We start from the raw sequence: 15,099 nt of genomic DNA, 5'->3' as shown, positions 1-15,099 counted from the left end.
CTATTCCGAGACAACCGGGATCCTGCACAGTACAGCACAAGTTCAGCGACAACCCAAAACACGAATTGATAAGTTAGAATGTATGTATTTTATATAATAAGAAATTCAGGGTATTTAATAAATTCAGGTTGCTTCAAACCAACGAGAATTTTTCATTGTTACACACTCTCCAATAATCAAACACTGGGACCTTCTTTTAGTTTAATTTACCCACCTGTCTGAGACGCAACTGCAAATGCTTTGTTATTGAATTGCATTTACCTGTCTGGCTGATGCCAGAATCTTGTATCTGCCTCGAGGATAATAATAATAATAATAATAATAATAATAATAGAACGCTAGCCAACATTATACGGAAAAAGTCGCTTGATTCTTCTTATGGGGCCCTCTGGAGCCCCTTCAAGGCCCCCTGGAGATATTGAGGACGACTTCGGACACTATGTAGTTGTGCGGTGGCGACATCTGCTGGATAAACTGGTATTGACATTAATCGTCATCAAATTTAAGACAGTCTCTTGCTTGCTGAGTTTTTGTATTTTCACGAATGCATAAGCAAGCAAATGTAGAATAAACTGCACATTGACAAAAATTTCTGAACTTTTCATCTGGATTATAGAATTATATTGTCTTCTATAAAATCAGACTTGTATGGACTCAGGTTCGTTTTTACTTGTGAAGGAAGGAAGGAAGGAGGGAAGTGGGAACAGGTGTACTGGTGGGTGGGACAGTCAGGTGATCAGGAATGATGGCAACACGGATCACTGCAGGTCGGGAGGGAATACCAGCTCTGAAGTCAGTTAGTTGCAGTGAAATGAACAATAGTGACATGAATTAAGACATGGATTAGTTTAGGTTCATTAATGAGACTAAACAAATTTTAATTAAAGTAATTTCATCACCAAAACAGAAAGTGAAACTACAGGCTATTTCACCTCACAAAACAAACTTTTAGACGATTGTGGATAAGGTGGTTTTTAAGGCACAAACGCTCAGGAGCTCAGGATTGATTTACTTTTTAGAATGCAAATCTCCGAGTCTAAGAAAGCTAATATTTGGATTCTTAGAGGAACTAACCACGCTTTCTATCACTCGGATTCTGCCACTCAGTATTCTCGTCATAAACCCTGAAACATCCAAATATGAGCAGGAAACATCTGATTCACAAGGTCGACTATGAAGAGTTACAGCATCCAGCCAAACACGAAACAGCCGGCACAAGTCAGCATGCTAAACACCAAGCATTCTGATTTGTGTGTTTTTTACATAGTATTTTCTTCGCCTTGTATATTTAGGACCCTAAAAACTCTCTCAAACACGTAACGCCCCAACCTGGAAGAGCAAAAATGACCTGGCACAGAACTGCGATTTCAAGATGAAGTGAACTCGGGATGAGGTTCAACATGTTGCCTGTGGTCTTATGTCCCACAGGAGACGAGGAGGGTTCAGTAAGTAAAACAGCATCAAGTGAAATCCCTCATGACCTAAATCATCATACTGTTACAGCTTTTGCTATATTACTAATCAGACCAGGATCAACGCTGCTGCTGAGACTCTTGATTTGACAACCAATTATTTACATTATTTAATTTCATTTACATTATTATAAAAGAGAAATGACACTGCGTTTAAATAAATGATTTTCATGCTGCTCGTATTTAAATGAGACCAGTTGCATTCGATCACATATTTAGTGCAGTTCCACACGACTGCATCATCATAACTGCGATCATTTTAAATCCAGGATGGAGCAGTTTCTAAACAGTGATCAGACATGTAGTCGTTAGTCATGAGGGGTCCTCGTTTGGGTATTATTAACTTTAGTATTTCCTAATTTCATTGGTGTATTTTCGAAAGCCCATCTAGGAACAAGCACTGCATATTAGTGCCAACTATAAGTACTCTGGCATCCAGCATTTGAATATTCAATGACTATATCATCTTGTGTATTTGTCCCAAATAAATAAACACCAGTTTACTCAAAGTCTTCGTTTGCTCTGCTATTTTCAACCAGCAAAACGTTACATGAACTGTCCCAGAAGCCCTACATATTCTGAATAAGGTGCATAATACTGAGTATGTGCAAATATAACCAAGGTGTACACGCTGCCAGGTGTGACACACACACACACACACAGTTTAATGTGGCCTTACAGCTCTGATTATTAACACCAGGTATCGCATGAAAAGTTCAAATGCTCCTGTCACTGATTCATGAAACATGTTCAATCCATAGAGCCGTTTATATGACTTGGGGGGTCTCCTTTGTTACATAAAGAAAGAAAACAATGCAATTAGCATACAATTACTGCATGTCTCAGTGTGCTCTTCCATTCATCTTCCTTCATCTCGTTCCTCTTCCGGGGCCTGTTTCCTCTTTTCTGTTTGCATCCTGGGGCTCTTCCTCATCTTGTTTCTCATTCCTTTTTTTCACTTGTGGAGTCACCCAAAGAGCCTCGCAGAACGAAAACAAATCAAACTTCCATTCATTCTGACATAAATCATTGCATTTTCCCAGCACAGCCATGTTACCATATGCACCAAAATATCTATAGAGTCATTTTTACCCCTTGGAGTTACCTTTTCCTGGTCGGGCTGCCTTTCATCTCTGTTCTGATCCTGGATCTGTTTCTCATGTCGCTTGTCATCCCGGGGCTGTCGTTCATCTCCTCAGTCTTCATCAGGACTGTTCTCTTATTTCACATTCTTGGATTCTTCTTGCTTTTTCTTTCATCTTCTTCATCCTTCTTCGTTTCATCTGGGGCCTTGAGTCACTCAAAGTAAGCCCTGAAGAACAAAAAACACTGATAATCCCTTCATAAATACTGAGATCAAAAGTGCATTTCTTAATAAATATTCATGTAAATGTGCAGTATGTTTAGGGCTGTTTTCACTCCTTTTGCTTACCTTTTGTAACAGCTCATACACATCACCAACAACACTCAACACAACACAAGATACAACAGTAGAGTCAGATTATCAGTGCATTACCATGCTCTTCCATGTCAGCTGTAAAGACGTTACTTCCCTCATCTCTCCTCTGATCCCAGAGCTGTTTGTCACCTCTGGGTTCATGCAGTTCTGGTCCCCTTCATTTCTTTACTCGTGGTGCATGTTTCCCCTCATCTTCTCTCTCTTTGTGGACCTCTTCCCTCATCTTTGTGTCAGAAACTACACAGCAGATAAACATACAGTTAAACCACCTATACTATACCAATGGACTATCAAGTGTGGGCCTGCAGACTCGATCATTATTATTTTAGTCTAGGAAACATTCATGGCCTTGTCAGTGGCGAAAACAAACACTTAGAATATGTCCTCTGTTAAATCAGGGTTTGTGGGCTGTTCTCCAGGTTCTTCTCCTGCAGAACAACCTCCGGGGAGCTCTATTGATCATAACTGAGTGTGGTGCTTTGTTTAATAGTTGTTCTTTGCAGCTTTTAGTCGTCTTCTTCTCTCCCTCCACGTGACCGAGCTGAAGGCTCCTGTCCCGCCACATGCACGAAGGGTCGACAGCCCTGTCAGACGCCAAGGACGGCCCACGGGATGAAAGAAAGGTCGATTCAGCCACTGTGCCAAAATGAGGAGGTCGGACAAAAAAGCAAATTGCTACCCGGGACGTTGACAGTCCTGCCAGATGCAAAAGGTTTCAGAGGCTTTCGCTTGCTCAGCCAGATATAAAGGTCAGCCCTCAGTGTTAAAAAGGGTCGATCCATCGTCCCTGCCAAAATGCGGAAATGAAAAGGCTACTTTAGGAATCGGTGTTCCTGCCAGACAAAAGCAGGAGCAGCATGAGGGACAGCCACCTCTGCCTGAAACCCATCCACATCATCCAGGCCCACAATGTCAATCTCCTGGTCACTGGGGGGAGCACTGGATCATCTGGAGGCCTCTCAGCATCAGGGTGTTCAGCATTCAAAGGCCAAAAGACACCACCTGAGGAAGAAAAGGGGATACAAAAGTCCCATTCTGCCCTTTCATAAAATAGACTTAAACAAGAGACTGAGGGCCTAATGAATCATTATTGACCATGTAAAATTCTGCTGTATTCCCGTACATCTACATTAACTGTACTGCACCAGATGCATCACAAGCACGTTGGAGACAAGCTGGCAACAAACACGGTGTCACTTCCACCATCAAAAGCAGAATAAAATGTTGTGCGGTCCCGCTGCCTCAATGACAGGATGACTGATTTTATAGTGCATTCATGCCAGTGTGAGATCTTATCAGCAGCTCCGTATGCGCTCCCATCATTTAAAAGTTTTGCTTTTGTTCTTTTGACTTGTGTGTGTGCGCGGCAGGCGTTTCTGTAGATAAGCGATGTGTACGATCTTTCATTGGCTCAGCGGACTGAAAGAAACGGCTGAGCACTGCCAGCAGTCTGTCAAGGCCTGAGCTCAACATAAGGTGGCACCTAAACAAGAAAACCCTTTACGGTTTTGTAACAACACAGACGTATCTTTGGCGCCACCCTCAGGCCAAACTTTACTCTCCTTTTTTTATGCCAAGTATCAAAGGATAGAAATGCTTTTTTTTTTTTAATCCTTCCAATATTTTTTGTGTGTAATGTCACTATATTCTCACATGGCTGCCAGCATGGTTGCTTGTGACAGAGTAACAAGAAAAGCTCAAACATGCCTGCCTGTGAGGACTCATTTGGTGTCGGTGGAACTGAAGAAGATACGAAACCTGGCACTGAGGAATAGAGTCAAAGGATTTCTAATGACTAAACTGTGTGATGTGCTTGACTCTGAGCAGGTGACACTTTCAGGGAAGAACCTCTATAACTGCTGCCAGACCTCAACATCTCACCTGCATAATGCAACAACACAGGAAGACTGAGATATTGTATAGATTAGAAATGTTATGTTTCATTTCCTAACTTGTATATGCGGTTTAACTGCCAGAAAATCAGACAGACACATTAAAGTTCAATGGAAATTAAACATTTCCTCACTTTTTAGAAAAATAAATATATAATCAAAGCAGCTATAGTAGATAATTTTACAGTAATGACGTATGAAATGACAAAGGAAACCATGTAACAATATCAAAGGGGTGGTTTGTAGCTTGGTGAGAATCTGAGGCTCCCCTCGGCTTTGCAGACCTTTATAGCGAGTTTCAGCTCATTGTTTAACTGTCCGGCTGCAGCTTTACTGTTTTGGTGCACTCTCGCTGTTGTCATAGCATCATTTTCAGCCACGGCAGGCATCTGTTTTCAGTGCTCTAATAAGCCCACTGTACACTACCTGCTCTGCAGCGAATAGCAGACAGGCACAATGAGCAACTAGCTGGGGAACATGGTGTTGCAGCTCTCATTTTCTGGCAAGCTGCCTCCCTGCTCCTTTAGCCCCTGCGCCAAGTATCGGCCCGTCTGTCAACTAACCGCAGATGGACCACAAGGACATGAGCCCTCCATCAAACTGTAGTTAAGCAAACAAGCCAACCCCCAAACTGTCACCCAACAGAGCATCACAGGGATTACTTAACGTACTGTAATCACTGATCTTCAAATTGTGTACCCTTAAATGACTCATTACTGAAAAAAGTAATCACATTACTGTAACATTAAGTAAGTAATGTGTTACTGCCCAGCACTGGTAATGAAACACTTGTATTAACGAGGAGAAACATGAGCAATGCTGAAGATCATAAATTAAAATTCAAATTACAGTTTACTTCCACAGACATATTTTATTGATCCTGTGAAAGTTACTTACTTGTAAAACAAAACATTTTTTTTTGTTTCAAATGAATAAATTACACAAATTTAATGAAATTTCCTTGCGTGAGCTTTTAAAAGCTCGAGCCGACTGAAGGCCATTTCACAGACGGAGCATTTATGGGGTTTCTCTCCTGTGTGAGTCATCTGGTGTCTCTTCAAGATACCCGTGGTTTTAAAATATTTGTCACATGTTGGGCACTGATACGGCCTCTCTCCCGTATGCATCCTCGTGTGTGCGGTGAGGTAATAAGACTGCACAAAGCCCTTGCCGCATTCTTGACACTTGAACGGTCTCTCCCCGGTGTGATAGCGGGTGTGTATCTTTAGCTCCGATGCCGATCTGAAACTCTTGCCGCACTCGCCGCACGAGTACGGCCTTTCCTCTGTGTGGGTCAGGTCGTGTCTCGTCAACGAGCTCGCGCTTCGGAACAGTTTGCCGCAGTGGGAGCACGGGTAGCGCACGCCGGTGTGTAACTTTGCCACGTGGAGGTCCAAGCTTCTCTTGAGCGCGTAGGCCTTCCCGCAGTGCTCGCAGCAGAAGCGCCTCTCCTTGGCACTGCTGTGGCAGCACAGCCTGTGGATCTTCAGGGCGGCATTGGACTTGAAGCCTTTCCCGCAATCCCAGCAGAGGAACGGAGCCTCTTTTGTGTGAGTTCGGTCATGCAGCGTCAGAGCAGAGGCGTAGCTGAACGCTTTGGGACACTTGGGGCATTTGAAAGGGAGGTCGCCCGTGTGGAACCTCTCGTGCCTGAGCAGACCTCTCAGATCCGTGTAAGCTCGTTCACACAAAGCGCAGGGAAAAGGTCCCCTGAAGTCATGCACTTCGACGTAGTGCTGGTCGAGGTCTATGAAACCTTTGAAACTCTGACCACACTTGGTGCATGGACGAGTTTTGTGTCTCAGATTATGCGTTTTGAGTCTTGCTGAGTCTGGGAACGACTTGTCACACTCCACACAATACAGTGACGTATCTGTCTTTTTCAGCTTAAAACCTTTCGACTTCTTGCCCCTTTGTTTACCTGGACAATGTTCCTCGCTCTGCTCCTTTATGTCTCCTGACTGGATTTTGCTGTCGGATGGTTGGAGGTCTTGCTTGGTGGGAAGGGGTACCACGTCTCCTGGAGGAGCCTCCACTTGTTTCTGATTTACCAGACATTCATGAGTCGTAACATCTGAAGGTAGAGTTCGGAGGCGGCCGTGAACTTCCTCCTGCTTCGGGTCCTCAGTGTTTTTGTCTTCAGGTGCCGCCTCAGAAGACCAGTTTTGAGGCTGTGACACAGTGATTCGACACACGTTTAACTCATGTCTCTTCAGGTCGTACTGGAACTGGAAGCATTTCTCACACCGCGAACACTGGAAAGGCCGCTCTCCTGTGTGGCTTCTCTGATGCCTTCTCATATCCGATGCGCGACTGTATGTCTTACCACATGTGGGACAAGTCTTGCCGGTTGGTTGAACTCGGGGTCCTTTCTTTGACTGATCGTTTTTGGGTATCATTGAAACATTCTTCATTTTCAGGCGTCGGTATTGTCTGACTGGTCTTTGGGATGTGATCACAACAGGTGCATACTGTACAGGTGGCAGCACTACATTAGATACGTTGGTGTTTTTCACTTGTTCACCAGTTACTGAGCTCACGCTGACCTCCTTGCTTTCTTCTTTTGTGCAGTTTTCAGACTCACTAGATCTCATGACTCTGGAATCACTGTCATCTGCGGTTCTGACTAATGCCTCAATTTGCTCGTCATCTCTGATATCCATCACCAAGTCTTCAACAGACGTTTTTTTCTCTCTGGTAACAGCTTCCTCAGCAAAAATTTCAACATTACAACCTACTTGGACCTCAACAGCACAAGACTCTGCACTCTTATCCCCATCCAAAGGCTCAACACGTTGAACAGAGCACGAGATCTCACCCTCCACTCCTTCACTGTTAACGTAGGACTGGTTCTTCAGAGCTCTGGTTTCTGTCTCGCTCCTTTTTTGTTTGTCACTCTGCGTTTTAACATAATCTGCACTTTTTCCCAGCGTAGCAGTCTCCACCGTCAGTTCTTTGTTGAATGCGTCCATGTAATCAGTTAACATATTTGCCTCTGGTGGTGTTTCTTCTCGATCTGTCAAGACTGTTGTCAAAGGTGGCAGACAGAGAGCTGAACAAATGCTGGCCCCAACTGCTGGATTATCTGAAAATTAATACGTGCAGTAACCATTAGATAGAATAGATTGATAGAATTTGTAACGTCGGTATGTCAGTTTTCCATCCGAACTCTACAGCATGCTTACCATTTTCATTTAGCTGACTGAGATCTTTTTGATGTTCCAGAAGAGATTTAAATTCCTGAGACTGACAGAAACACTTGACACATTCGGACAGAACTGAAGGCACATCGCTGAGCATACTGGAAACCTGCTCGTGAGAAAGATCATATCAATGGAATTGACACACACACACACACACAGATGGATTCAGGATGTCACTAACCTATCATAGCTCACTGTTAGCCCAGTCTGGCTCCATTCAAAGTTCAGGAATACATCTATCTACAAACACCAATAAGGCTCACTAATTAACACATGGAAAACTGCAAATTGCCTACCAGTGCTTCTAACAGTAGTTTCAGACCCAACGTGCAAGAGCAAATAGTTTGCATGAAGTAGAGCAAAGAATAAAGAGCAACACTTAATCCTACAAAGTAGCTGGCTGTCGAGGATGACACTGACTAATGTGAGAAATGTAAGCAATCCCAATATTGATTGTCTAATCTGGTATCCCTATCCTATCTGATGTTTTCTGCCAGGCTTGATATTTTTTTACGCAGGTTCTGGTAAGATCTGAATGTAGAGTTACTGAAATCACAGAAAATTAAGATAGAATACATTTTGGTCGACTGCAAAATAAGCAATAAACTAAAAATAGGTCACCTGTTTAAGATTCGGTACAGTGAGCAACTTGTCAAGCTGCAAGAGGAAAATCTCCACAAGCATCTGTATATCTTCAAAGTACTTGTCTCCAAATCTTGCAGGGAAAACGTCCTGAAAATGAGCAGGTGATGGTCATGAATACTGTTTAACAGTTTTCAACAGAAATAATAAAAATATCTACAAGCTTTAAGTCACACAACCAGAGACACCTACCTGGAAGAAGTGCTGTCTCTCCTCCTGGTCTTTAATGAGGGTCTTAACAAGACTGAGGAGGTTTGTTGCAGATGATCCATCTCCTGAATCACGTATCTGTGGTAAAGAGCAAAGGTTGGTGAGCTCTGGTGAACACTTCATAGTAACCACACAGTGCATGAAATGAAAATATATGTACCTCTGTGTTCCACAGTGAAGTGACTATGTCAAGGTGTGGCTGAATGGTCTCAAGGTCTATCGTCTGCTCTGGGCGACACAACTCCAGTGTCAGCTAAAGCCAAGAAAAAAATGTAACTGTGCAAATTTGTTCAAATTTCAGCCTTAAATGAAGAGTAAGCACTTCCTCATACAGTACCTGAGCCCGGAGGCCAAGGCTCAGCAAACATCTCTGTCTGCGAGTAAGAAGCTGTGGGACAATCTCTGTGACTGCTGTCACAAAGTCATCCAGCAGCCCGTAATTGGCCACAACTTTCTGCTGGACAGTTGCCCAGATTACTGCAGAGACAAGCCGGAGCGGGGGGACCAGGAGGCGCAGACAGGACAGGGACAGAGGGGGATCTATGATGAGAGATGAATGAGCTGGGTCGCTTTAGAAGTAGTGATGCAGGTAATACAGAAAAGAAAACCACTTGCTGATTCAGGAAGAATTATCTTTGATAAATGGACAAGCAAGAGAATAGACTGAATTTCAAAGAGAGAGTTAGGGGCTGAGGAAGGTATTCTGAGACCAATCATAATGTGACGTCAAATACCATTCAAAATAGTGGTGACAGCCCACATGTAGAGCACAATGTGTTCATTTTTATACAGAATTTTACTGTTTAATTTAGCAGATATATCATGAACAGTACTTTTATACAGTTTTATACAAACGTTTCAACACACTACTTGCTGCAGCTTTAAACGTAAACGTGACGGTCTGATGGAAGAACATTATCCAAATGACAAAATCTTAACTTTTCTCGAAATAGGTGATATTCATCGTATTATATACATGCCGAATTCGGGTGTGCTTCTAAACAGTTCTTTAGCTATACTTCAAGGGCCATGTATGTCTGAAAAAAAAAAGGTAACGATGCTTTAATTTGACACATTCAGAACGCAGTTTGGTACGCCATGTTTGAAACGAGAGGCACATCAAATGCCGGGGAGACGTTAGAGTGAACCGTAACACTGTCCAGCAACAGGCCTGCGCAGCACATACACAAAGCTAACAGCAAGGATTTACTCATGCACCCAACCCGGAAAGAGAGAGTACAGAATAAATCCGTCGAATATTCACTTTTTTGGTTGAATAGGTTACATGACTGACATAAAAGAGCCTAACATATCACACCCGAGTTGAAGTCAGCGGGTTATTTTAGAGGTTATGGAACGACGCCACGGCGCTGATGTCTGGATAAAAAAAATGAAGCGTTTCTTTGACAAATTGCTGCTACCTTTCTTCTCAGAAACATGCTGCATATTTCGGCTTCACTAGTTGTGTTCTGTTTCCAGCAATAGAAATGCCAATAAACGACGAAGTTGCAGTTAAAGCATACAGCGGACAATCGCTTAGACAATTCCGGGGACACATTTAGCGGTTACTCAGGAAGTGTAGCCTATGCGGAAGTGACTTTTGTTATCATACTGGGCAGGCACCACACAGGTGAAATACTATGCGGATGTATGTGAGAAAGAATAAGACAATGTATTCACGAGACTAAGATGGCGAGTAAATAGCAGCTGGCTTTCTTAAATCCACCGCACCCTCAGGTTTGTTTGTTTGTTGTCTTGGAACAGGAGACATGCACTGTCGTGTTGGTTTACAATTGGCTGCCATTAACTTCTTTACCATCATCTAATAGTAGCTACATCACAGTGCTATCCACTGGCCAGTCTGTTCGCTTCTTCCAGACTGCATCCGCTGGCCTGTCAGCTTTCCTACTCAGGGTTGTTGTCCATTATGTGTCATCTACAGCTGAGGACATTGATTTTTGTAGCGTGGGTGCTGGGTTACATCGCCTTTCTGCTCTCTATCAGGAGGATGTGGACGGGGAAGTACGTCCGTAGTCCGCTCGTCCGTTCACTGTTTATGAACATGGTGAGCGAGACAGAAGCGGCCGCGATCGAGACACAAGAGGTAGGAATCATTAATCAGTCCGTTTGTAATCAGTTATTAGTATATGAACTTACATGGTTTTGAGAGACGACACCCAATCTACATGTGGAGACTAGACTCGTGTGCGCTTTTTCCAATTTGCAAGGTGCAGAAGTTAGAGTTGTCACATTTTTGAATGGAATTTGGCATGAGGCTGGAAAAGAGGTGGCAGATAACAAAATGCGTTGACCATGCTGCCCTTCTTTATTTTATTTTTAACACCTTCAAGGACGTGTGTGCTTAACTGCCGTATTGATAGTTTTTATTTTCTGTTTGCACATTCCAGCCTCACTGTTTAGTTTAGAAATTATCGTCTGACTTGAACATGTATCCTGGAGGGATGGATGGATGGCTTCTGTTTGATATATTGCAATGTCTCGAGGTAATTGGCACCATGTCTGATATGTTTTTCCGGTCCTACTGCTCTCCGACTGAAGCCACAAAGAGTTTCAAAGCCACAGTAATTAGTAATAAGATGACATAAAAATGTAACATTGTTTTCACAGTCTGTAAGAAAGCTAGAATACTTGTGTGCACTGTGCATGTACGCATTCACAACATCTCAGAGGGATTTGTGCTGGGTACCAAAGAATCAATGAAAATACACTCTGCACACTGGAATGCACCTCTCTTAAGTTTTTATTTGTGGATTGATCAACATGGATATGAATAAACAAGTGTAATTTAAAGATGTCTCACAAAAATCACCCAGTCACACAAAAAAGCCCTATAAAATATGAAGAACTTAGCCATAGATTAACCTGACACTAGAGGGCAACAAGAGCTTCAAAAGATGTGCAATAATATTCTAACTATATACATATTCAAAAGAATGTTTTGTAGTGATGTATCATAGTTTGTTTTGGCTACTATACATACAGCTATTGATTCACTACCTGGGCTAGGATCGTATGTGTGCAGTTAAAAGATAAGCCTCCAGGAAAGATTTTCATTTAAACCATTAAGGTACAAAGTGTTGAGAAAGTAGATCCAATCAAAATCTCCCGGTTTTCCGCTGTAAAAGGTTCTTCGAGTCTCTCTCTTGAGTTTGAATTGTTCTTGTACCTTTCCTTTTTCCTGTGGCTCTAGTGGTACCGGTGCTGTCCTGACCTGCTCGGAGAATCGGTGCAACCCTTGTTCATCCAGAGCCACCTGGACTCAGGCACCAAGGCTTTTCTGAAGCGGAGCGTGGAGAAATCTGGCTGGCTGTTCACCCAGCTCTACCACTCTTTTGTATCAACCGTCCTCGGCCCCCTGGTCTCCCGCACATCCATCAACGGGTGAGTAGCGCGGACACGCATCTCGTCCCCTTTCCACCCGCAATGTATCTTCCTCTGACGTGCTCTCTGCCTCAGGTTTCTGGGTCGCGGCTCTATGTTCGTGTTTTCTCCGGAGCAGTTCCAGCAGCTGCTCCGGATCGGCCCAGAGTGGAGGGCTGAGAGACTCCTGGACCTGGGAGCTGGGGATGGAGGTGTCACAGAGGTGATGGGAGCCTATTTCAGAGAGGTTTATGCAACTGAGGTCTCACTACCCATGAAGTGGCATCTTCAGAGGAGGAATTATAAGTAAGTAGTAAATCACACGACTGTTTAGATTTAAACTCAGAATTCCTTGTTTGTCTGTTGTTTTGATGAATTCAGTCTGCTTTATAACAGTGATTGAAAAAAAACAAAAATTGCATAGTAAAAGCACTGGAATTAGTAAATGAAAACATTTCTTTTAAATAGAGAAACTCACAGTGGTGAGCCTGAGATGATGTACTAATGAACATAGTGCTGTGGAAATATATTATGCTGATTTTACCATGTGAGGATTTGTCATGCAGGTAAGGTGAGAATATATGGCATGCAATGTACAAAACACGGAGACGGCTCAACTTCTAATTTCTTGCACCCTTAAAAGTAACTTGTAATCATCTGAAATCCCTTTTTTCTGTCATACTTAGAGTTCTGGGTATAGATGAGTGGCAGCAGACTGGTTTCCAGTATGATGTGGTCAGCTGCCTGAACCTGCTGGACCGCTGTGACGATCCTCTTCATCTCCTGCAGGACATCAGGCGATCACTCATTCCCAAAACGGGCAGACTCATCCTGGCTGCAGTGCTTCCCTTCCAGGCTTACGTGGAAGTCGGTCAGTTGCCAATCAGTACAACTTGCTTCATACGTATGATTATATTTATGACCCAAATGAAAACATTCTGTCTCTATTCGTTCACTTAGGAGGAAGATGGCAGCGTCCCAAAGAACACCTAAAAGTAAAAGGAAAAACATGGGAGGAGCAAGTAACCGAACTGACCAATGAGGTCTTCCGAAGGGCGGGGTTTGAGTTGGAGGCTGTCACCCGGTTGCCATATCTCTGTGAGGGAGACATGTATAATGATTACTACGTTCTCGATGATGCAGTATTTGTTCTCAAGGCTTCAGAGGATAGTTCAGGACCTGCTCATTGAAAACCAAATGCACTGTGGTGCCGTCAGAGGCCCTGATTTTGCTAACCTAACTTTATCTCGTTGTTTCCTCCTGGATGGAATTTTCGTGCAATTCTCATAAGCTTCATTCATAAAACACAGTGTTTCTGACTTGTTCAGAAATGGTGAGTCAGGTATGAAGCTCAGGTACTGTAGTTCCAACATTTACCAGCCATCTTGTGTGACAGTGATACCTCGACTTTATAAGCAAAAAATACCTGAATGGCAGTTTGCCTGTATTGAAATGCCATTGAAGATCAAATCTTCTAAGACATATCACCATGTTGTAAGTGTTTGTTCTTTGAAGTCTGTTATTTGTGGCAGATGTTTCATCATTGTGTAATATCAGTGGGAATAATCATGGTTGAATCGTTACTTTAATCTTTTTTGTGTATAATTCAAAGGACCAGTGTGTGTTCACACTTGACTGAATCACTTCTGGGCTTCTAGGATTTTAAAGCTATAATTTTTGTTTAACATGTAATTAATTTGAGTAAAATAATATGAGGCCTTCGTAAAGCAAACCTATAACTTGTGTGAAACAGCGGCTAATGTGGCCCCAAGTGCCACTAGGGGAAAATGTTAGCAAGCTGAAAACACAGCATTGACATATTATCATGCAATAAATTTGTTATGGCAAACTTGTTAGCAAGCAATTGCATCTTTACACTTAAAGTACTAGGAGCAATATTAGCATTCATTTGGAGTCATGGTTCTGGCCACCCGGTCTCGACCTTCATAGAGATGAGGGGGACTGGAAAATTGGGTGGTAATTCCCCCGTGAGTGTGACCCAGTTTTAATATGAAGAGTACTTGTTAGTGCAGCTTTAGTGCGAAAGCACAGTGTAACCATAGCACAAATTAAAAAAAAGCCAAAATTTGCTAAAGTGGTTCTGTCAGTTATGCAGCAATATCTAGCTAAAGTTTGATGACATTAGCCACCATAAGATGATGGCATACCAGACCAAGAACAGCTGTTGCAGAAAACCCCTGAGTGTATTAGATTAAACAAGTGTGTTTTATTCCTTTTGAATTAAACTTTTTATTTGTTAAAAGAATATTGCGTTATTTCTCCTTTCAAATGTTACATGGTTTTCGCTTTACATCACGGTTGACAATTGAAAATGTGCCACAGTTAATGCAATATTTGTATTGAAAAAGTATCATTTGGGTTCCAGAATAAAAGAAATATACATTATTTTTGGCATTTGTATGTTCTCATTCTTCGGTGTCAATAAATGAATGTGACGTGTTAGTAGTGGAGGTGATCTTGTATTCTGCAGAATTTTCAGTCTGATTTACAGTCATTGCAGTGGTTCCAAACAGAGCTCAAGGGACTCTGAGGGACCCTACAGGGAGTTCCAGGGACCCAACCTGCATATGGTTTACTTCATCTTGACTCTTCAATTTAATGTACTTCACTTTTGCACACTTCGGTGTCTTAGTAAAGTGTTGTACAGCTCAACCCAACTTGGAATTGAAAAAAAACACAATGATGTGTATTGTGTAAGAGCTTCCTGCTGCAGATGACTATGACACTTATACATACAAATTTGTGCTTGCACAAACAGCCACAAACCAAAAATTTGGAAATAGACTAGTTGTTTCCTGATGTTTCTACACTTCTACACA

The 15,099-nt window shown here is 42.6% G+C and overlaps 2 protein-coding genes across 4 annotated transcripts; one reads left to right on the top strand and one right to left on the bottom strand.

Moving 5' to 3' along the window:
• Positions 1–5,728: 5,728 nt before the first annotated feature.
• LOC121624699 (zinc finger protein 184-like) lies at positions 5,729–10,427 on the bottom strand. Its single transcript, XM_041962532.1, has 7 exons — positions 10,300–10,427; positions 9,216–9,418; positions 9,039–9,131; positions 8,861–8,956; positions 8,648–8,758; positions 8,009–8,132; positions 5,729–7,908 (listed from the first exon to the last, which is right to left on the bottom strand). Exons 1-7 carry the CDS (start codon positions 10,322–10,324, stop codon positions 5,771–5,773), a joined length of 2,790 nt encoding a protein of 929 aa, XP_041818466.1. The 5' UTR covers positions 10,325–10,427; the 3' UTR covers positions 5,729–5,770.
• A 35-nt stretch (positions 10,428–10,462) lies between these two features.
• On the top strand, positions 10,463–14,659 carry mettl9 (methyltransferase like 9). 3 transcript variants are annotated; one of them, XM_041962535.1, is made up of 6 exons: positions 10,463–10,615; positions 10,883–10,982; positions 12,090–12,280; positions 12,356–12,565; positions 12,946–13,130; positions 13,220–14,659. In XM_041962535.1, the coding sequence occupies exons 2-6, from the start codon at positions 10,887–10,889 to the stop codon at positions 13,447–13,449; spliced, it is 912 nt and encodes a 303-aa protein (XP_041818469.1). In that variant the 5' UTR covers positions 10,463–10,615; positions 10,883–10,886; the 3' UTR covers positions 13,450–14,659. The 3 variants fall into 3 exon arrangements, with proteins under 3 accessions (XP_041818469.1, XP_041818468.1, XP_041818467.1); XM_041962534.1 differs by having other exon boundaries at positions 10,471–10,615; positions 10,821–10,982; XM_041962533.1 differs by lacking the exon at positions 10,463–10,615 and having other exon boundaries at positions 10,625–10,982.
• Positions 14,660–15,099: the final 440 nt, after the last annotated feature.

This window comes from Chelmon rostratus, chromosome 21 (genome assembly GCF_017976325.1).
Source record: "Chelmon rostratus isolate fCheRos1 chromosome 21, fCheRos1.pri, whole genome shotgun sequence".
NCBI lineage: Eukaryota > Metazoa > Chordata > Actinopteri > Chaetodontiformes > Chaetodontidae > Chelmon > Chelmon rostratus.
Note: the sequence above shows the minus strand (reverse complement) of the source record. Positions and strands in the feature narration are given on the sequence as shown.